Raw genomic sequence first — 23,177 nt, 5'->3', positions numbered from 1 at the left:
CGAACGCCCAACACCCAATCACCGCAGGCCATAGCCATTAGCCCGGGGCGGACTGTGAGGAGAGCGCGCGCCGTGGGTCGGTTTGCCTGATGTTAGTGTTAGGTGACTGTTCACATCGCATTATACACCATAACGCGCCTGCATCCGTTAGTCTCTTGCATGTACTAACACCAGAGAGGAGACGTGACACCACCCCGCGCTGTATGATATGTGGGCGGGGCCCCCAGCAGCTGAGCATGTGACCCTGTCAGTCAGACATTTCTGTGTTGGACGTGTCACGTGTCACTCCTGCAGCCCCGCCCCCAACACATCTGTGAGGTGACTGCCTCAGGATGGAGCGATGCGCTGCAGGACTGCTGCAGAGCATCGCTCCCAACTAAAGAGAGACCGCACAGGCCCCGCCCCCTGCCAGTGTCTTTAGTTGGGAATCTGTGATGTCACGGATAGGGGCGGAGCCTCCTCTCAGTGCAGGAAGTGGAGAGAACTTACAGGTAAGTGGCTGTGTACACTGTATACATGAGACTGTATGGCTGTAGGGACTGGGGTGTATCTCCAGTATTAGTGGCGTCTGCTCCGGGGTCTCCGGCATTAGTGGCGTCTGCTCCGGGGTCTCCGGTATCGGTGGCGTCTGCTCCGGGGTCTCCGGTATCGGTGGCGTCTGCTCCGGGGTCTCGGGCATCGCTGGCGTCTGCTCCGGGGTCTCCGGCATCGGTGGCGTCTGCTCCGGGGTCTCCGGCATCGCTGGCGTCTGCTCCGGGGTCTCCGGCATCGCTGGCGTCTGCTCCGGGGTCTCCGGCATCGCTGGCGTCTGCTCCGGGGTCTCCGGCATCGCTGGCGTCTGCTCCGGGGTCTCCGGCATCGCTGGCGTCTGCTCCGGGGTCTCGGGCATCGCTGGCGTCTGCTCCGGGGTCTCGGGCATCGCTGGCGTCTGCTCCGGGGTCTCGGGCATCGCTGGCGTCTGCTCCGGGGTCTCGGGCATCGCTGGCGTCTGCTCCGGGGTCTCGGGCATCGCTGGCGTCTGCTCCGGGGTCTCGGGCATCGCTGGCGTCTGCTCCGGGGTCTCGGGCATCGCTGGCGTCTGCTCCGGGGTCTCGGGCATCGCTGGCGTCTGCTCCGGGGTCTCGGGCATCGCTGGCGTCTGCTCCGGGGTCTCGGGCATCGCTGGCGTCTGCTCCGGGGTCTCGGGCATCGCTGGCGTCTGCTCCGGGGTCTCGGGCATCGCTGGCGTCTGCTCCGGGGTCTCGGGCATCGCTGGCGTCTGCTCCGGGGTCTCGGGCATCGCTGGCGTCTGCTCCGGGGTCTCGGGCATCGCTGGCGTCTGCTCCGGGGTCTCGGGCATCGCTGGCGTCTGCTCCGGGGTCTCGGGCATCGCTGGCGTCTGCTCCGGGGTCTCGGGCATCGCTGGCGTCTGCTCCGGGGTCTCGGGCATCGCTGGCGTCTGCTCCGGGGTCTCGGGCATCGCTGGCGTCTGCTCCGGGGTCTCGGGCATCGCTGGCGTCTGCTCCGGGGTCTCGGGCATCGCTGGCGTCTGCTCCGGGGTCTCGGGCATCGCTGGCGTCTGCTCCGGGGTCTCGGGCATCGCTGGCGTCTGCTCCGGGGTCTCGGGCATCGCTGGCGTCTGCTCCGGGGTCTCGGGCATCGCTGGCGTCTGCTCCGGGGTCTCGGGCATCGCTGGCGTCTGCTCCGGGGTCTCGGGCATCGCTGGCGTCTGCTCCGGGGTCTCGGGCATCGCTGGCGTCTGCTCCGGGGTCTCGGGCATCGCTGGCGTCTGCTCCGGGGTCTCGGGCATCGCTGGCGTCTGCTCCGGGGTCTCGGGCATCGCTGGCGTCTGCTCCGGGGTCTCGGGCATCGCTGGCGTCTGCTCCGGGGTCTCGGGCATCGCTGGCGTCTGCTCCGGGGTCTCGGGCATCGCTGGCGTCTGCTCCGGGGTCTCGGGCATCGCTGGCGTCTGCTCCGGGGTCTCGGGCATCGCTGGCGTCTGCTCCGGGGTCTCGGGCATCGCTGGCGTCTGCTCCGGGGTCTCGGGCATCGCTGGCGTCTGCTCCGGGGTCTCGGGCATCGCTGGCGTCTGCTCCGGGGTCTCGGGCATCGCTGGCGTCTGCTCCGGGGTCTCGGGCATCGCTGGCGTCTGCTCCGGGGTCTCGGGCATCGCTGGCGTCTGCTCCGGGGTCTCGGGCATCGCTGGCGTCTGCTCCGGGGTCTCGGGCATCGCTGGCGTCTGCTCCGACATTAAACATAAAAATTTTGAAAGTGCCAAATTAGGGTTCATATTTTCGAGGGGAAATGAGTTTGGTCACTGAGGGGTTAAACTTACAGACCCCTCGGGTCAGGTATGAAATGTTCGGTCCGGTGACCATGAGCAGAGAAAAGTCATATTTGCCTAAGGGGTTTTCTCGTCTGAGCATTGACATTCAGTGTCATTAATCTGCCGTATGTAAACCTTTCTTCAATTAGATGTCACTAAAAAAAATCACCTGTGTGAAAATAATTTCTCATAAATGTAGTCTTATGGTCCCTTAGAAACTAGACGGTGTCCTTGGATACAACCACCTCTGCTGGAGGGATTGCAAAAAGTTTTTGTATATGAAATGTCCGGGTGTCACTGCAGGTCCCACAGCCGTCCTGTAATAATGATCGCTGAATCCAGGAGGTCAGGCAGGACTCAATAGCGCATGTCTGGCCACCGCTGCCAAAATGTGAGGTGGTCGTATCCAAGGAAGCCATCTGGTTTCTAAGGGACAACATGACCACATTTATTAGAAATAAATCAGTATAAGTTTGGATTTTGTAATAAAGCCTATTGGGGCGCAGGGTGTGTCCGTGGGGCGGGCCTCGCCCTCTCGTATATCACCCGGACAGCGTCTTATCTGGTGGAGGAGGAGACGTCCTTGGAAGGACACAGATGATCCTAGAGCAGTGATGGAGAACCTTTTAGGGATCGAGTGTCCAAAATAAGACCCAAAACACATCAGCTTTTCCCAAAGTACCAACACGGCAAGTTAGGCAGTAACAAACTTATTGCTACCAGAATCATTGAGCTCCAATTCGACCCGGTCCACAACTTCTCACTCTCTGGACAGGACCAAGCAGCACAGGATGGGTCACTTTAAAATAGCAGGACACTACTTGGACTACCTGAGACTGCAGGAAGATGTCATGTCTGGCAAACTCTGTGCCTTGGAGACAGCCGGTGTGCCGACAGAAAGGGCTCTGAGTGCCATAGGTTCGCCACCACTGTCCTAGAGAGTCTGCAGCTAAAACCAGAGGTGCCCTCTAGCCCCCAGCTATAGGCCCCCGCCCTGATCATGTGATCCTATAGTCCTGGAATACACACTTAATATGCGTCCCAAAAAGGGATTACAACGGATTGGAGCAGAAGCAGCTGTGCCTCATAGGGAGCCGCATGGTGGTGCCACAACGCATTATCAGGGTGGGCAGCCATCTATGCAGGTATACTATAGGATTGTATGGCTGAACCTATAACATGTCGGCTCGTGTCTTATCCACCTTGTCTCTTTAGCACTCATGCCGCAGGAGGATGGAGATGCCCCTACAAACACTAATGTTGGACCCCCACTGCCGCCCCCGGTCCTCTCCCCCCCTCCTTTTGTCAAGAGCAAGTTCTTTAAGAAGGTGGCAGAGAACAGCGACCCTTCTGTCGGGGGATGTGAAGAGTTAAAGAGACTGATCAGGAATCGGCAGAACCGGTGAGTGGTCACACATTGTTATGGGGGGCGACGTGTGATGTGATGTATGGCTGCAGTGATGTGCCCCAGTGCTAGGGGGAGACGTGTGATGTGATGTACGGCCGCAGTGATGTGCCCCAGTGCTAGGGGGAGACGTGTGATGTGATGTGCCCCAGTGCTAGGGGGAGACGTGTGATGTGATGTACGGCTGCAGTGATGTGCCCCAGTGCTAGGGGGAGACGTGTGATGTGATGTACGGCCGCAGTGATGTGCCCCAGTGCTAGGGGGAGACGTGTGATGTGATGTGCGGCTGCAGTGATGTGCCCCAGTGCTAGGGGGAGACGTGTGATGTGATGTACGGCTGCAGTGATGTGCCCCAGTGCTAGGGGGAGACGTGTGATGTGATGTACGGCTGCAGTGATGTGCCCCAGTGCTAGGGGGAGACGTGTGATGAGATGTACGGCTGCAGTGATGTGCCCCAGTGCTAGGGGGAGACGTGTGATGTGATGTACGGCTGCAGTGATGTGCCCCAGTGCTAGGGGGAGACGTGTGATGTGATGTACGGCTGCAGTGATGTGCCCCAGTGCTATGGGGGGCGACGTGTGATGAGATGTACGGCTGCAGTGATGTGCCCCAGTGCTAGGGGGAGACGTGTGATGAGATGTACGGCTGCAGTGATGTGCCCCAGTGCTAGGGGGAGACGTGTGATGTGATGTACGGCTGCAGTGATGTGCCCCAGTGCTAGGGGGAGACGTGTGATGTGATGTACGGCTGCAGTGATGTGCCCCAGTGCTAGGGGGAGACGTGTGATGTGATGTACGGCTGCAGTGATGTGCCCCAGTGCTAGGGGGAGACGTGTGATGTGATGTACGGCCGCAGTGATGTGCCCCAGTGCTAGGGGGAGACGTGTGATGAGATGTACGGCCGCAGTGATGTGCCCCAGTGCTATGGGGGGCGACGTGTGATGAGATGTACGGCTGCAGTGATGTGCCCCAGTGCTAGGGGGAGACGTGTGATGAGATGTACGGCTGCAGTGATGTGCCCCAGTGCTAGGGGGAGACGTGTGATGTGATGTGCCCCAGTGCTAGGGGGAGACGTGTGATGTGATGTACGGCTGCAGTGATGTGCCCCAGTGCTAGGGGGAGACGTGTGATGTGATGTACGGTCGCAGTGATGTGCCCCAGTGCTAGGGGGAGACGTGTGATGTGATGTACGGCTGCAGTGATGTGCCCCAGTGCTAGGGGGAGACGTGTGATGTGATGTACGGCTGCAGTGATGTGCCCCAGTGCTAGGGGGAGACGTGTGATGTGATGTACGGCTGCAGTGATGTGCCCCAGTGCTAGGGGGAGACGTGTGATGTGATGTGCGGCTGCAGTGATGTGCCCCAGTGCTAGGGGGAGACGTGTGATGAGATGTACGGCTGCAGTGATGTGCCCCAGTGCTAGGGGGAGACGTGTGATGTGATGTGCGGCTGCAGTGATGTGCCCCAGTGCTAGGGGGAGACGTGTGATGTGATGTGCGGCCGCAGTGATGTGCCCCAGTGCTAGGGGGCGACGTGTGATGTGATGTACGGCCGCAGTGATGTGCCCCAGTGCTAGGGGGAGACGTGTGATGAGATGTACGGCCGCAGTGATGTGCCCCAGTGCTAGGGGGCGACGTGTGATGAGATGTACGGCTGCAGTGATGTGCCCCAGTGCTAGGGGGAGACGTGTGATGTGATGTGCGGCTGCAGTGATGTGCCCCAGTGCTAGGGGGAGACGTGTGATGTGATGTACGGCCGCAGTGATGTGCCCCAGTGCTAGGGGGAGACGTGTGATGTGATGTACGGCTGCAGTGATGTGCCCCAGTGCTAGGGGGAGACGTGTGATGTGATGTACGGCCGCAGTGATGTGCCCCAGTGCTAGGGGGAGACGTGTGATGTGATGTACGGCTGCAGTGATGTGCCCCAGTGCTAGGGGGAGACGTGTGATGTGATGTACGGCTGCAGTGATGTGCCCCAGTGCTAGGGGGAGACGTGTGATGTGATGTACGGCTGCAGTGATGTGCCCCAGTGCTAGGGGGAGACGTGTGATGTGATGTGCGGCCGCAGTGATGTGCCCCAGTGCTAGGGGGCGACGTGTGATGTGATGTACGGCTGCAGTGATGTGCCCCAGTGCTAGGGGGAGACGTGTGATGAGATGTACGGCCGCAGTGATGTGCCCCAGTGCTAGGGGGCGACGTGTGATGAGATGTACGGCTGCAGTGATGTGCCCCAGTGCTAGGGGGAGACGTGTGATGTGATGTGCGGCTGCAGTGATGTGCCCCAGTGCTAGGGGGAGACGTGTGATGTGATGTACGGCCGCAGTGATGTGCCCCAGTGCTAGGGGGAGACGTGTGATGTGATGTACGGCTGCAGTGATGTGCCCCAGTGCTAGGGGGAGACGTGTGATGTGATGTACGGCTGCAGTGATGTGCCCCAGTGCTAGGGGGAGACGTGTGATGTGATGTACGGCTGCAGTGATGTGCCCCAGTGCTAGGGGGAGACGTGTGATGTGATGTGCGGCTGCAGTGATGTGCCCCAGTGCTAGGGGGAGACGTGTGATGTGATGTACGGCTGCAGTGATGTGCCCCAGTGCTAGGGGGAGACGTGTGATGTGATGTACGGCTGCAGTGATGTGCCCCAGTGCTAGGGGGAGACGTGTGATGTGATGTACGGCTGCAGTGATGTGCCCCAGTGCTAGGGGGAGACGTGTGATGTGATGTACTGCTGCAGTGATGTGTCCCAGTGCTAGGGGGAGACGTGTGATGTGATGTACGGCTGCAGTGATGTGCCCCAGTGCTAGGGGGAGACGTGTGATGTGATGTACGGCTGCAGTGATGTGCCCCAGTGCTAGGGGGAGACGTGTGATGTGATGTACGGCTGCAGTGATGTGTCCCAGTGCTAGGGGGAGACGTGTGATGTGATGTATGGCTGCAGTGATGTGCCCCAGTGCTAGGGGGAGACGTGTGATGTGATGTACGGCTGCAGTGATGTGCCCCAGTGCTAGGGGGAGACGTGTGATGTGATGTACGGCCGCAGTGATGTGCCCCAGTGCTAGGGGGAGACGTGTGATGTGATGTACGGCTGCAGTGATGTGCCCCAGTGCTAGGGGGAGACGTGTTATGAGATGTACGGCCGCAGTGATGTGCCCCAGTGCTAGGGGGAGACGTGTGATGTGCCCCAGTGCTAGGGGGAGACGTGTGATGTGATGTACGGCTGCAGTGATGTGCCCCAGTGCTAGGGGGAGACGTGTGATGTGATGTGCGGCTGCAGTGATGTGCCCCAGTGCTAGGGGGAGACGTGTGATGTGATGTACGGCTGCAGTGATGGGCCCCAGTGCTAGGGGGAGACGTGTGATGTGATGTACGGCTGCAGTGATGTGCCCCAGTGCTATGGGGGGCGACGTGTGATGAGATGTACGGCTGCAGTGATGTGCCCCAGTGCTAGGGGGAGACGTGTGATGTGATGTACGGCTGCAGTGATGTGCCCCAGTGCTAGGGGGAGACGTGTGATGTGATGTACGGCCGCAGTGATGTGCCCCAGTGCTAGGGGGAGACGTGTGATGTGCGGCTGCAGTGATGTGTCCCAGTGCTAGGGGGAGACGTGTGATGTGATGTACGGCTGCAGTGATGTGCCCCAGTGCTAGGGGGAGACGTGTGATGTGATGTACGGCTGCAGTGATGTGCCCCAGTGCTAGGGGGAGACGTGTGATGTGATGTATGGCTGCAGTGATGTGCCCCAGTGCTAGGGGGAGACGTGTGATGTGATGTACGGCTGCAGTGATGTGCCCCAGTGCTAGGGGGAGACGTGTGATGTGATGTACGGCTGCAGTGATGTGCCCCAGTGCTAGGGGGAGACGTGTGATGTGATGTACGGCCGCAGTGATGTGCCCCAGTGCTAGGGGGAGACGTGTGATGTGATGTACGGCTGCAGTGATGTGCCCCAGTGCTAGGGGGAGACGTGTGATGTGATGTACGGCTGCAGTGATGTGCCCCAGTGCTAGGGGGAGACGTGTGATGTGATGTACGGCTGCAGTGATGGGCCCCAGTGCTAGGGGGAGACGTGTGATGTGATGTACGGCTGCAGTGATGTGCCCCAGTGCTAGGGGGAGACGTGTGATGTGATGTACGGCCGCAATGATGTGCCCCAGTGCTAGGGGGAGACGTGTGATGTGCGGCTGCAGTGATGTGTCCCAGTGCTAGGGGGAGACGTGTTATGAGATGTACGGCCGCAGTGATGTGCCCCAGTGCTAGGGGGAGACGTGTGATGTGATGTACGGCTGCAGTGATGTGCCCCAGTGCTAGGGGGAGACGTGTGATGTGATGTACAGCTGCAGTGATGTGCCCCAGTGCTAGGGGGAGACGTGTGATGTGATGTACGGCTGCAGTGATGTGTCCCAGTGCTAGGGGGAGACGTGTGATGTGATGTACGGCTGCAGTGATGTGCCCCAGTGCTAGGGGATGACGTGTGATGTGATGTACGGCTGCAGTGATGTGCCCCAGTGCTAGGGGGAGACGTGTGATGTGATGTACGGCTGCAGTGATGTGCCCCAGTGCTAGGGGGAGACGTGTGATGTGATGTGCCCCAGTGCTAGGGGGAGACGTGTGATGAGATGTACGGCCGCAGTGATGTGCCCCAGTGCTAGGGGGAGACGTGTGATGTGATGTACGGCTGCAGTGATGTGCCCCAGTGCTAGGGGGAGACGTGTGATGAGATGTACGGCCGCAGTGATGTGCCCCAGTGCTAGGGGGAACGTGTGATGTGATGTACGGCTGCAGTGATGTGCCCCAGTGCTAGGGGGAGACGTGTGATGTGATGTACGGCTGCAGTGATGCGCCCCAGTGCTAGGGGGAGACGTGTGATGTGATGTACGGCTGCAGTGATGTGCCCCAGTGCTAGGGGGAGACGTGTGATGTGATGTACGGCTGCAGTGATGGGCCCCAGTGCTAGGGGGAGACGTGTGATGTGATGTACGGCCGCAGTGATGTGCCCCAGTGCTAGGGGGAGACGTGTGATGTGATGTACGGCTGCAGTGATGTGCCCCAGTGCTAGGGGGAGACGTGTGATGTGATGTACGGCCGCAGTGATGGGCCCCAGTGCTAGGGGGTGACGTGTGATGTGATGTACGGCTGCAGTGATGTGCCCCAGTGCTAGGGGGAGACGTGTGATGTGATGTGTCCCAGTGCTAGGGGGAGACGTGTGATGTGATGTACGGCCGCAGTGATGTGCCCCAGTGCTAGGGGGTGACGTGTGATGTGATGTACGGCTGCAGTGATGTGCCCCAGTGCTAGGGGGTGACGTGTGATGTGATGTATGGCTGCAGTGATGGGCCCCAGTGCTAGGGGGAGACGTGTGATGTGATGTGTCCCAGTGCTAGGGGGTGACGTGTGATGTGATGTACGGCTGCAGTGATGTGCCCCAGTGCTAGGGGGAGACGTGTGATGTGATGTGCCCCAGTGCTAGGGGGTGACGTGTGATGAGATGTACGGCTGCAGTGATGTGCCCCAGTGCTAGGGGGAGACGTGTGATGTGATGTACGGCCGCAGTGATGTGCCCCAGTGCTAGGGGGAGACGTGTGATGTGATGTACGGCTGCAGTGATGTGCCCCAGTGCTAGGGGGAGACGTGTGATGTGATGTACGGCTGCAGTGATGTGCCCCAGTGCTAGGGGGAGACGTGTGATGTGATGTACGGCCGCAGTGATGTGCCCCAGTGCTAGGGGGTGACGTGTGATGTGATGTACGGCTGCAGTGATGTGCCCCAGTGCTAGGGGGAGACGTGTGATGTGATGTGCCCCAGTGCTAGGGGGAGACGTGTGATGTGATGTGCCCCAGTGCTAGGGGGAGACGTGTGATGTGATGTGCCCCAGTGCTAGGGGGAGACGTGTGATGTGATGTACGGCCGCAGTGATGTGCCCCAGTGCTAGGGGGTGACGTGTGATGTGATGTACGGCTGCAGTGATGTGCCCCAGTGCTAGGGGGAGACGTGTGATGTGATGTATGGCTGCAGTGATGTGCCCCAGTGCTAGGGGGAGACGTGTGATGAGATGTACAGCTGCAGTGATGTGCCCCAGTGCTAGGGGGAGACGTGTGATGTGATGTACGGCTGCAGTGATGTGCCCCAGTGCTAGGGGGAGACGTGTGATGTGATGTACGGCTGCAGTGATGTGCCCCAGTGCTAGGGGGAGACGTGTGATGAGATGTACGGCTGCAGTGATGTGTCCCAGTGCTAGGGGGAGACGTGTGATGTGATGTATGGCTGCAGTGATGTGCCCCAGTGCTAGGGGGAGACGTGTGATGTGATGTACGGCTGCAGTGATGTGCCCCAGTGCTAGGGGGAGACGTGTGATGTGATGTACGGCTGCAGTGATGTGTCCCAGTGCTAGGGGGAGACATGTGATGTGATGTGCCCCAGTGCTAGGGGGAGACGTGTGATGTGATGTACGGCTGCAGTGATGTGCCCCAGTGCTAGGGGGAGACGTGTGATGTGATGTGCCCCAGTGCTAGGGGGAGACGTGTGATGTGATGTACGGCTGCAGTGATGTGCCCCAGTGCTAGGGGGCGACGTGTGATGAGATGTACGGCTGCAGTGATGTGTCCCAGTGCTAGGGGGAGACGTGTGATGTGATGTACGGCTGCAGTGATGTGCCCCAGTGCTAGGGGGAGACGTGTGATGTGATGTACGGCCGCAGTGATGTGCCCCAGTGCTAGGGGGAGACGTGTGATGTGATGTACGGCTGCAGTGATGTGTCCCAGTGCTAGGGGGAGACGTGTGATGTGATGTGCCCCAGTGCTAGGGGGAGACGTGTGATGTGATGTACGGCTGCAGTGATGTGCCCCAGTGCTAGGGGGAGACGTGTGATGTGATGTACGGCTGCAGTGATGTGCCCCAGTGCTAGGGGCGACGTGTGATGTGATGTACGGCTGCAGTGATGTGCCCCAGTGCTAGGGGGAGACGTGTGATGTGATGTACGGCCGCAGTGATGTGTCCCAGTGCTAGGGGGAGACGGGTGATGTGATGTACGGCCGCAGTGATGTGCCCCAGTGCTAGAGGGAGACGTGTGATGTGATGTACGGCCGCAGTGATGTGCCCCAGTGCTAGGGGGAGACGTGTGATGAGATGTACGGCCGCAGTGATGTGCCCCAGTGCTAGGGGGAGACGTGTGATGTGATGTACGGCCGCAGTGATGTGCCCCAGTGCTAGGGGGAGACGTGTGATGTGATGTACGGCCGCAGTGATGTGCCCCAGTGCTAGGGGGAGACGTGTGATGTGCCCCAGTGCTAGGGGGAGACGTGTGATGAGATGTACGGCTGCAGTGATGTGCCCCAGTGCTAGGGGGAGACGTGTGATGTGATGTACGGCTGCAGTGATGTGCCCCAGTGCTAGGGGGAGACGTGTGATGTGATGTACGGCCGCACTGATGTGCCCCAGTGCTAGGGGGAGACGTGTGATGTGATGTACGGCTGCAGTGATGTGCCCCAGTGCTAGGGGGAGACGTGTGATGTGATGTACGGCTGCAGTGATGTGCCCCAGTGCTAGGGGGAGACGTGTGATGAGATGTGCCCCAGTGCTAGGGGGAGACGTGTGATGTGATGTATGGCTGCAGTGATGTGCCCCAGTGCTAGGGGGTGACGTGTGATGTGATGTACGGCTGCAGTGATGTGCCCCAGTGCTAGGGGGAGACGTGTGATGTGATATACGGCCGCAGTGATGTGCCCCAGTGCTAGGAGGAGACGTGTGATGTGATGTACGGCTGCAGTGATGTGCCCCAGTGCTAGGGGGAGACGTGTGATGTGATGTGCCCCAGTGCTAGGGGGAGACGTGTGATGTGATGTACGGCCGCAGTGATGTGCCCCAGTGCTAGGAGGAGACGTGTGATGTGATGTACGGCCGCACTGATGTGCCCCAGTGCTAGGGGGAGACGTGTGATGTGATGTACGGCTGCAGTGATGTGCCCCAGTGCTAGGGGGAGACGGGTGATGTGATGTACGGCCGCAGTGATGTGCCCCAGTGCTAGGGGGAGACGTGTGATGTGATGTACGGCTGCAGTGATGTGCCCCAGTGCTAGGGGGAGACGGGTGATGTGATGTACGGCCGCAGTGATGTGCCCCAGTGCTAGGGGGAGACGTGTGATGTGATGTACGGCTGCAGTGATGTGCCCCAGTGCTAGGGGGAGACGTGTGATGTGATGTACGGCTGCAGTGATGTGCCCCAGTGCTCGGGGTAGACGTGTGATGTGATGTGCGGCTGCAGTGATGTGCCCCAGTGCTAGGGGGAGACGTGTGATGTGATGTACGGCTGCAGTGATGTGCCCCAGTGCTAGGGGGAGACGTGTGATGTGCCCCAGTGCTAGGGGGAGACGTGTGATGTGATGTACGGCTGCAGTGATGTGCCCCAGTGCTAGGGGGAGACGGGTGATGTGATGTACGGCCGCAGTGATGTGCCCCAGTGCTAGGGGGAGACGGGTGATGTGATGTACGGCCGCAGTGATGTGCCCCAGTGCTAGGGGGAGACGTGTGATGTGATGTACGGCTGCAGTGATGTGCCCCAGTGCTAGGGGGAGACGTGTGATGTGATGTACGGCTGCAGTGATGTGCCCCAGTGCTAGGTGGAGACATGTGATGTGATGTATGGCTGCAGTGATGTGCCCCAGTGCTAGGGGGAGACGTGTGATGTGATGTACGGCTGCAGTGATGTGCCCCAGTGCTAGGGGTAGACGTGTGATGTGATGTACGGCTGCAGTGATGTGCCCCAGTGCTAGGGGGAGACGTGTGATGTGATGTATGGCTGCAGTGATGTGCCCCAGTGCTAGGGGGAGACGTGTGATGTGATGTACGGCTGCAGTGATGTGCCCCAGTGCTAGGGGTAGACGTGTGATGTGATGTACGGCTGCAGTGATGTGCCCCAGTGCTAGGGGGAGACGTGTGATGTGATGTACGGCTGCAGTGATGTGCCCCAGTGCTAGGGGGAGACGTGTGATGTGATGTACAGCTGCAGTGATGTGCCCCAGTGCTAGGGGGAGACGTGTGATGAGATGTACGGCCGCAGTGATGTGCCCCAGTGCTAGGGGGAGACGTGTGATGTGATGTGCGGCTGCAGTGATGTGCCCCAGTGCTAGGGGGAGACGTGTGATGTGATGTACGGCTGCAGTGATGTGCCCCAGTGCTAGGGGGAGACGTGTGATGTGATGTACGGCTGCAGTGATGTGCCCCAGTGCTAGGGGGAGACGTGTGATGTGATGTACGGCTGCAGTGATGTGCCCCAGTGCTAGGGGGAGACGTGTGATGTGATGTGCCCCAGTGCTAGGGGGAGACGTGTGATGTGATGTACAGCTGCAGTGATGTGCCCCAGTGCTAGGGGGAGACGTGTGATGAGATGTACGGCCGCAGTGATGTGCCCCAGTGCTAGGGGGAGACGTGTGATGTGATGTGCGGCTGCAGTGATGTGCCCCAGTGCTAGGGGGAGACGTGTGATGTGATGTACGGCCGCAGTGATGTGCCCCAGTGCTAGGGGGAGACGTGTGATGTACCCCAGTGCTAGGGGGAGACGTGTGATGTGATGTACGGCCGCAGTGATGTGCCCCAGTGCTAGGGGGAGACGTGTGATGTGATGTACGGCCGCAGTGATGTGTCCCAGTGCTAGGGGGAGACGTGTGATGTGATGTACGGCTGCAGTGATGTGCCCCAGTGCTAGGGGGAGACGTGTGATGTGATGTACGGCTGCAGTGATGTGTCCCAGTGCTAGGGGGAGACGTGTGATGTGATGTACGGCTGCAGTGATGTGCCCCAGTGCTAGGGGGAGACGTGTGATGTGATGTACGGCTGCAGTGATGTGCCCCAGTGCTAGGGGGAGACGTGTGATGTGATGTACGGCTGCAGTGATGTGCCCCAGTGCTAGGGGGTGACGTGTGATGTGCCCCAGTGCTAGGGGGAGACGTGTGATGTGATGTACGGCTGCAGTGATGTGCCCCAGTGCTAGGGGGAGACGTGTGATGTGCCCCAGTGCTAGGGGGAGACGTGTGATGTGATGTGCCCCAGTGCTAGGGGGAGACGTGTGATGTGCCCCAGTGCTAGGGGGAGACGTGTGATGTGATGTGCCCCAGTGCTAGGGGGAGACGTGTGATGTGATGTATGGCTGCAGTGATGTGCCCCAGTGCTAGGGGGAGACGTGTGATGTGATGTACGGCTGCAGTGATGTGCCCCAGTGCTAGGGGGAGACGTGTGATGTGTTGTACGGCCGCAGTGATGGGCCCCAGTGCTAGGGGGAGACGTGTGATGTGATGTACGGCCGCAGTGATGTGCCCCAGTGCTAGGGGGAGACGTGTGATGTGATGTACGGCTGCAGTGATGTGCCCCAGTGCTAGGGGGAGACGTGTGATGTGATGTACGGCTGCAGTGATGTGCCCCAGTGCTAGGGGGAGACGTGTGATGTGATGTACGGCCGCAGTGATGGGCCCCAGTGCTAGGGGGAGACGTGTGATGTGATGTGCCCCAGTGCTAGGGGGAGACGTGTGATGTGATGTACGGCTGCAGTGATGTGCCCCAGTGCTAGGGGGAGACGTGTGATGTGCCCCAGTGCTAGGGGGAGACGTGTGATGTGATGTACGGCTGCAGTGATGTGCCCCAGTGCTAGGGGGAGACGTGTGATGTGATGTACGGCCGCAGTGATGTGCCCCAGTGCTAGGGGGAGACGTGTGATGTGATGTACGGCTGCAGTGATGTGCCCCAGTGCTAGGGGGAGACGTGTGATGTGATGTACGGCTGCAGTGATGTGCCCCAGTGCTAGGGGGAGACGTGTGATGTGATGTACGGCCGCAGTGATGGGCCCCAGTGCTAGGGGGAGACGTGTGATGTGATGTGCCCCAGTGCTAGGGGGAGACGTGTGATGTGATGTACGGCTGCAGTGATGTGTCCCAGTGCTAGGGGGAGACGTGTGATGTGATGTACGGCTGCAGTGATGTGCCCCAGTGCTAGGGGGAGACGTGTGATGAGATGTACGGCCGCAGTGATGTGCCCCAGTGCTAGGGGGAGACGTGTGATGTGCCCCAGTGCTAGGGGGAGACGTGTGATGTGATGTACGGCTGCAGTGATGGGCCCCAGTGCTAGGGGGAGACGTGTGATGTGATGTACGGCTGCAGTGATGGGCCCCAGTGCTAGGGGGAGACGTGTGATGTGATGTACGGCTGCAGTGATGTGCCCCAGTGCTAGGAGGAGACGTGTGATGTGATGTACGGCTGCAGTGATGTGTCCCAGTGCTAGGGGATGACGTGTGATGTGATGTACGGCTGCAGTGATGTGCCCCAGTGCTAGGGGGAGACGTGTGATGAGATGTACGGCTGCAGTGATGTGCCCCAGTGCTAGGGGGAGACGTGTGATGTGATGTACGGCTGCAGTGATGTGCCCCAGTGCTAGGGGGAGACGTGTGATGTGATGTACGGCCGCAGTGATGTGCCCCAGTGCTAGGGGGAGACGTGTGATGTGATGTACGGCCGCAGTGATGTGCCCCAGTGCTAGGGGGAGACGTGTGATGTGATGTACGGCTGCAGTGATGTGCCCCAGTGCTAGGGGGAGACGTGTGATGTGCGGCTGCAGTGATGTGCCCCAGTGCTAGGGGGAGACGTGTGATGTGATGTACGGCTGCAGTGATGTGCCCCAGTGCTAGGGGGAGACGTGTGATGTGGTGTACGGCTGCAGTGATGTGCCCCAGTGCTAGGGGGAGACGTGTGATGTGATGTGATGTGCCCCAGTGCTAGGGGGAGACGTGTGATGTGATGTACGGCTGCAGTGATGTGCCCCAGTGCTAGGGGGAGACGTGTGATGTGATGTGCGGCTGCAGTGATGTGCCCCAGTGCTAGGGGGAGACGTGTGATGAGATGTATGGCCGCAGTGATGTGCCCCAGTGCTAGGGGGAGACGTGTGATGTGATGTACGGCTGCAGTGATGTGTCCCAGTGCTAGGGGGAGACGTGTGATGTGATGTGCGGCTGCAGTGATGTGCCCCAGTGCTAGGGGCGACGTGTGATGTGATGTACGGCTGCAGTGATGTGCCCCAGTGCTAGGGGGAGACGTGTGATGAGATGTACGGCTGCAGTGATGTGCCCCAGTGCTAGGGGGAGACGTGTGATGAGATGTACGGCCGCAGTGATGTGCCCCAGTGCTAGGGGGAGACGTGTGATGTGATGTACGGCTGCAGTGATGTGTCCCAGTGCTAGGGGGCGACGTGTGATGTGATGTACGGCCGCAGTGATGTGCCCCAGTGCTAGGGGGAGACGTGTGATGTGATGTACGGCTGCAGTGATGTGCCCCAGTGCTAGGGGGAGACGTGTGATGTACGGCTGCAGTGATGTGCCCCAGTGCTAGGGGGAGACGTGTGATGTGATGTACGGCTGCAGTGATGTGCCCCAGTGCTAGGGGGAGACGTGTGATGTGCCCCAGTGCTAGGGGGAGACGTGTGATGTGATGTACGGCTGCAGTGATGTGCCCCAGTGCTAGGGGGAGACGTGTGATGTGATGTACGGCTGCAGTGATGTGCCCCAGTGCTAGGGGGAGACGTGTGATGTGATGTACGGCTGCAGTGATGTGCCCCAGTGCTAGGGGGAGACGTGTGATGAGATGTACGGCTGCAGTGATGTGCCCCAGTGCTAGGGGGAGACGTGTGATGTGATGTACGGCTGCAGTGATGTGCCCCAGTGCTAGAGGGAGACGTGTGATGTGATGTACGGCCGCAGTGATGTGCCCCAGTGCTAGGGGGTGACGTGTGATGAGATGTACGGCTGCAGTGATGTGCCCCAGTGCTAGGGGGAGACGTGTGATGTGATGTATGGCTGCAGTGATGTGCCCCAGTGCTAGGGGGAGACGTGTGATGTGATGTATGGCTGCAGTGATGTGCCCCAGTGCTAGGGGGAGACGTGTGATGTGATGTATGGCTGCAGTGATGTGCCCCAGTGCTAGGGGGAGACGTGTGATGTGATGTACGGCTGCAGTGATGTGCCCCAGTGCTAGGGGGAGACGTGTGATGTGATGTGCGGCTGCAGTGATGTGCCCCAGTGCTAGGGGGAGACGTGTGATGTGCCCCAGTGCTAGGGGGAGACGTGTGATGTGCCCCAGTGCTGGGGGGAGACGGGTGATGTGATGTACGGCTGCAGTGATGTGCCCCAGTGCTAGGGGGAGACGTGTGATGCGATGTACGGCTGCAGTGATGTGCCCCAGTGCTAGGGGGAGACGTGTGATGCGATGTACGGCTGCAGTGATGGGCCCCAGTGCTAGGGGGAGACGTGTGATGTGATGTACGGCTGCAGTGATGTGCCCCAGTGCTAGGGGGAGACATGTGATGTGCCCCAGTGCTAGGAGGAGACGTGTGATGTGCCCCAGTGCTAGGGGGAGACGTGTGATGTGCGGCCGAGTGTTCGCTGATTCATTACAATTTGTTGTATTTCAGATTGGGGGAAGATCTGAAGTGGCTTCTGTATAACCAGCACATCCCGTCCCTTATACAGGAGGGGCCGCAGTAAGTCACTTACAAAAGACTCATCTACAACTTGTGTTTCAACTTGTTCCTTGCTGTGTACAAGACCTGTGTTGGCTGTCAGTGAATGGAAACCTCATGAGCAGGTGGAAGGGGGGCTGGGGAGCTGGGGGCTGGATCGTGGCTCTGACTCCCCTACAGATGAGATGTTGCCCCCTTTATGCCTTCAGATATTGAGGCTCATTTTTTACCTCCTGAGTCCAGTCAGTGCCCCCCCCCCACCCCCCACAACAGGGGGTCTGTATAGATGACTAGAAATTAGCATTGAGTACACGGAGACCCCTCCACCGAGTAACCAGTAACCCCCCCATAGTACCCTGATCCATACACTGTCCTGTAGGTGCGGGCTGGTCGCCCTGTGGATGGCCGGGGGGACACTGAGCGCCCAACAGGAGGTGACACTGGATCTCATTGTACAGGTGGCGTCGTCCAGAGGATTCACCATCCACGGGGAAATGTTCTCAGGTGAGTGATGCCCCTGCTAATTGCCCCTCCGATTGCTCCCTACTAATCATCTTCCACTCACTAAACTCTCTCCTCTACAATCTACTCTTAAAGGGAACCTACCACCACGATTGTACCTATAAAGGTAGGTCGGGTGGTAGGTGGATGTAAGGGACGTGAGGATAGCTCTTTTTAGAGCTAATCCTCAAGTCCCCACTAACTTTTGCTAAACTTTATTGAACTAATATGTAAATGTGACTCATCTCAAGCAAATCTGACTCTTCTCTGCTCCTTGTCATGTGACTTTGGATGAGATTTTTTTTATTGTTAAACCGGTGAGATTTCACATGAAAGGAAATTTCAGACTTTACCTGAGGGATAAAATCCGGTGACAGGTTCCCTCTATAAGGAGATTTTCCCGCAGGATCGGGGATTTGTCTTATTTAATTGGCGCCTCCGATGGTTGTGACAGATTTGTGTGACCTCTCTCTTCTAGCGGATAACATGTCCCTCCTCGCAGAGGAAGTTTTCGGCTGTCGCTGTGAACTACTGACCGGAGGAATGGAAGGAGAGAACAGAGAGCGAATCCTGCGTCACCTGACAGCGGGGCTTCCCGTTCTCATCCCGTATCCTATACATTACAATGTCCTATAGATTACAATGTCCTATAGATTACAATGTCCTATAGATTACAATGTCCTATAGATTACAATGTCCTATAGATTACAATGTCCTATAGATTACAATGTCCTATAGATTACAATGTCCTATAGATGATTCCTCTAGTCCTGTGCACTGAAGGGAAACTCCTCCTTTTCCATGAAGTGTAGAAATAAGTTGCCTTCTCCTTAATGGCCACTAGGTGGCAGCAGCAGCGCACGTGGAGGGATGGACCCTGTGATAACTGCTGTAGCCGCTCATTTGCATCTAATTTACATCTGATAATTGGTCTTATCAGGCAGATTTGTGTATTTAACTACTTAACAGCTGGTGCAGATACGATGAAGACTTCAATCACGAACCATGCCAGAAAAACGGGCACCGGGCGCACTGGGCAGTGGTTTCAGGTGAGGACTTTGTTATAGGATGGGGTCATTCATTTATTTTAAGGGTTCAACCATAACTTTTGAAACAGCCGTCATTCTGCCGGATTGGCTATTTGGTCTCCGATCCGGCAAAATGAGAGCGGACTGGAATGGCAGGTCACCACAGCAAGTGAAAGAAGTTGGAAACCTTAAATGGGTTGTATTGAGTTTTCAAGTTCTCCCCTTTCCACAGGATCCAATCAGGAGAAGTAGATCTCCAGCAATCTGGAGAATTCAGTAGTATAGGAATGTCTGAAATTGCAGAGCACAGCGCTCTGGTATCTACACTACTAACTGAAACAGTGACTGGAGGTGCAAGAGATAACCAGGCGCTGTGTTTTGCAAATTCTAACACTCTCATACTATTGAATGGGGCAGGACACAGACACTTAGGCATCTTCACCTATTAATAAGAAAGGGACCCCTATTCTTGATTGGTGGGGGTCCCAGCAGGCGGCTCCTCATGGATCAGCTTGTTATCCCTTATCCTGTGGATACAATTCCCAGCAACTGGCATGTAGAGTTCAGAGAACAACCCAGAATGTGTTCAGGCTGGAAGTTGTGTGACCACAGCTGCAGCCAGAGGTTGCTGATCCCTACCTTTATGAATATGGGGGGAGAAGGGGGGGGGTAGATATTGTTCCCCACAATCCAATAAAACGCACCCCAGGTGCCGTGTAGCCAAACTTACATCTCCTCTTACTCCAGCTCCACCACAACGGTCACCGGCTGACTGTTCTCCTGCTCCCTCTAGCAGTGCTGGGATAAGTACAGGTATTCCCTGCCTGTGCCTTATCCTCTGATCTGTAGAAGAGAAGCTTCTCTGCTGAGCATGTACATAAAGTGCAGCAACATTCATCTCAACTTACAGCGGAGGATGCACAAAGCTGTGCTGATGGGCCACACGCGGCCTGACAAGCCTCGGTTTGGACAGAGTCCATTAAGCGCTTCCATATCTGAGCAGATGATTGGTGCAGGAGGTCGGGTAGCAGTGAGTGCGGCTGAGAAGTTCTCACTTCTATATTAGTGGAGTCCACTTCATCAGGATTCTGACTGCACAGACACTTGGTGATAATTTATGACCTGATCCCATGGCCGCTGTTCTTCTCTATTCTCAGGGGTTCTGCTGGGATTGCGGAGCGGCTCTTATGATCCTGATCCGGAAGTCCCAAATCTCTTCCAGCCGCCGCTCAGCCCCCGGAGCATCAACACGGGGGACATAGAAGAAACCTACCTCATCGCTAAGCAGGGGAAGAGCCTCCGCTACCAGCTGTGGGGATACGAGTGTCTGAGCCGCAGCAATAACCAACTCCTGCACCTGGATCCCAAGAGAAGCTGCGACGGCAACGACTACGTGCTGCCTGCAGGGGGCGTACAAGCCGGGCTGTGCGGAAAGATCCTGCTGCTAAGACACTCAGAGAATGTATAGAGACCGTAACTTATTAACTGTTTTATTATCTATAGAGACAGCGCCGGCTTAAAGGGATATTCCAGGATCTGTTATTACATTCTTAGGAGAGGTAAGTAGTAACAGATAAGAGGTCGCCCCCTACAGCTGATCAATGGAGGGATCGAGGGGGTCAGACCCCACCATACGGAATGTGATGATCAATCCCTTTAAGTGAGTTGTGCCGTGTGTGTCATAGAAGCTGCAGAGCCCGAAACAAAAGGATGTAACAAAATGTTTATTCATTAAAGCCAAATAAATAAACCCGCGGATGTTGGTCGCTGCGTCCTGTCCGTGTAGTGTGACGCACGCGGGTTACACATCACCTGGACGGCGAGGAGAGGAAATGTGGCGCTAAATTAGATGGCAACATCCGACTACACAGTGTTTGCTTGTAGTCTGTTACCATGGAGACACCTGATCCTGTCTTGTGAAGCGCACAGGATCTACAACCTGTTAGGGCGCGGTCACACGTTACGTTTTCATACGCATTACAACCGCTGAGATGAGGTGATTTGCCCAATTACATTACAAGTAACATTTGCATTAACAAAACGCAGTGTAAATGTTAATGCATGCGTTTAAGTTTTGTTAACATTGCTTTACATGGTTTTGTTAACAGTAATGTACTTTGGCAAATCACCTCATCTCAGCTGTTGTAATGCGTTTCAAAACGCACCATGTGACCGCGCCCTTAGAGTAGAGGAGGAGTGGTGCCAAATTAGCAAGAAATGGGGATAAATAGTAACAGTGTTTGTTTGTAATCTGTTACCATGACGACACGTTTGTTACAAAGCTGCTCCTCCCCTGCCTTCTCCTGTGAGATTACAGAAGGCAGACTGAGGTGGAAGCGACCGACCATGTAACAGCCTGTGAAGCTACTGCACAGAGGAGCTCTGGTAACACCCTCCTCAGGCTCATTAACATATTTTGAAAAGGAATGAGGCCATGGATAACGAACATAAGACGACACCACAGTCCCGGTGCCGGATCGATGAGGGAGCGGTCATGTGTGCATTCTGTAAACGCAATGGAATTAGACAGATCTCTTCTCGGCTGTTGTGATACGTTATCTCCACGTGCGATCACACCCCGAGCGCCCCGGGTCTCTCATGATGATTATTTTCGTTGTATCCAAGATCGATCCTTATAATCTGTGTCCGTGTTACCTGCGAGACTTTCCCTAGAAGAGCCGTGATTGGTCATTGTGGTCACGTGGTTAGATGTATAGGAAGGTTCCTTGCGGTTACCTCTGTCCACCAGGATTCATCACTTACCTGCAGGCACGGAGGTGACCCTCCCCGCCTATAGATTCGGCCACTTCTGACCTGTTATAATAACAGAGAGAACTTTCTTGGCTTCCTCAAGCCATAGGGAAAGTCCCGGCCTGAAAATTATGGAGAAACTCCAAAAATAACAAGTTTCCTTATGTTATAATGACGTCTGTCACCTACAGGTGACCCCCACCCAACTACCCACATTCACTGCAGCTGATGCAGCTCATAGAGGTAGTTCCCAGATGCCTGTAATCAGTTATTCCATACCAAATCTCCCTTTTATGGGAGTTAAGTCATCTATGACCAGGATGAATGACTGTAGGCAAATGAGCTTGAGGGGCTCCAGACTACATTAAAAGGAAATCTACCACCAGGATGAAGGATTGTAAAACCATGCACACTGACATACTGGTGTGTTTGCATCCTCTGGCAGGATCTGTTATTCTTTAAGCTCCTTATGGCCTGGTTTTAAAGGGAAAAAAAATATTTAAAATTATGCAAATGAGCCCAAGGGGCTCCAGCCTCTATTAACACTTATGGTGCCTGGAGCCCCACAGATTCATCTGCATATATTTTAAAGCCAGGGCATAAAAAGCTAAGTGAAGAGCAGATCCTGCAGGAGGGGGCACACACATTAGTGTGCTGGGTTTACAATCCTTCATCCTGGTAGATGTCCTTTAACACCTATGGAGCCTGGAGCCCCCCTGGCTCATTTGCATATAGTCATCATACCTGGTGGTCGATGCCCTTTACAGGAAACTATTAGCAGGTTCTAACCTACTAAATTACCAGACCCCTCATGCAAGGGATGAAATGTCCTTTCTAGAATTCCCTTTTATTTGAAATCTTTCCCATTTGTATATACAAAAAAAAATAAAATCATGTGAAAATGAGCAGAGAAGAGTCATAATTGCACCAGAGGAGTCCGGTTTAGAGGCTGTAGGGCCGGGTCACTTCAGATACCCTCATCTATAGCACCTAGAAACCTTCTGCAAATCACAGAGACACAAAACTGATGCGATCTGAAAGATGAGCAACGAAGAGTCATATTTTGCCTGAGATTAGTCAAGTTTAGAGGCTGCACGAGGAGCGTCACTTCTGACATGCATTTGGTATCATCTTTCAGATCACATCCGGCTGGTGGTTCAGAAAGCTACAGAACAGGAGATGGACAAGTAAAGTAGTAGTTGGGCTCAGCACAAAATAATCCAGATCCCGCCTATTACTTTTCCTGTGTCTATGTAGTTCTGAGGAACCATAGACCTGATCTGACAGTTGGGATTCTTATCTTTAATGTGACACCAGCAGCATGTTTCTAGGTGCTATAGATTTGCTTCTGAAGGGACACTCCCCCTGCAGCCTCTCAACTTGACTCGTCTCAGATAAAATATGACTCTTCTCTGCTTATTTTCACAACTTTGAGGGGATTTTTTTTTTAAAGGTAAATAAGATTTCACATAAAAGAGGGAATTCTAGAAGGACATTTCATACCCGGGTTGGGAGTTTAAAGAGAATTCGGCACTAGGTTTTGTCCCCCTAAAGAGGCCGCTGTGCTGTAGGTAGGTAGGTAGGTATGTTAGTTCAGCCTGCATACAACTCCCAGCATAATGGGGCACATTGGGAGTTGTAGTATCACCACATGCTGAGTGCTGTACATTGCTGACCCTTGCACAGGTTAGGGGGAAGCTATTTTGGGT

At 56.3% G+C, this 23,177-nt stretch overlaps 1 protein-coding gene across 1 annotated transcript; it reads left to right on the top strand.

Annotated features, from left to right (window-relative positions):
- The first annotated feature begins 44 nt into the window (after nt 1-44).
- LOC140076800 (actin maturation protease-like) lies at nt 45-20,480 on the top strand. The gene is made up of 7 exons (XM_072123514.1): nt 45-491; nt 3,521-3,707; nt 17,141-17,209; nt 17,568-17,692; nt 18,168-18,297; nt 18,668-18,738; nt 19,875-20,480. The coding sequence occupies exons 2-7, from the start codon at nt 3,526-3,528 to the stop codon at nt 20,183-20,185; spliced, it is 888 nt and encodes a 295-aa protein (XP_071979615.1). The 5' UTR covers nt 45-491; nt 3,521-3,525; the 3' UTR covers nt 20,186-20,480.
- The last annotated feature ends 2,697 nt before the right edge of the window (nt 20,481-23,177 follow it).

The sequence above is a fragment of the Engystomops pustulosus genome, chromosome 9 (genome assembly GCF_040894005.1).
Source record: "Engystomops pustulosus chromosome 9, aEngPut4.maternal, whole genome shotgun sequence".
NCBI lineage: Eukaryota > Metazoa > Chordata > Amphibia > Anura > Leptodactylidae > Engystomops > Engystomops pustulosus.
Note: the sequence above shows the minus strand (reverse complement) of the source record. Positions and strands in the feature narration are given on the sequence as shown.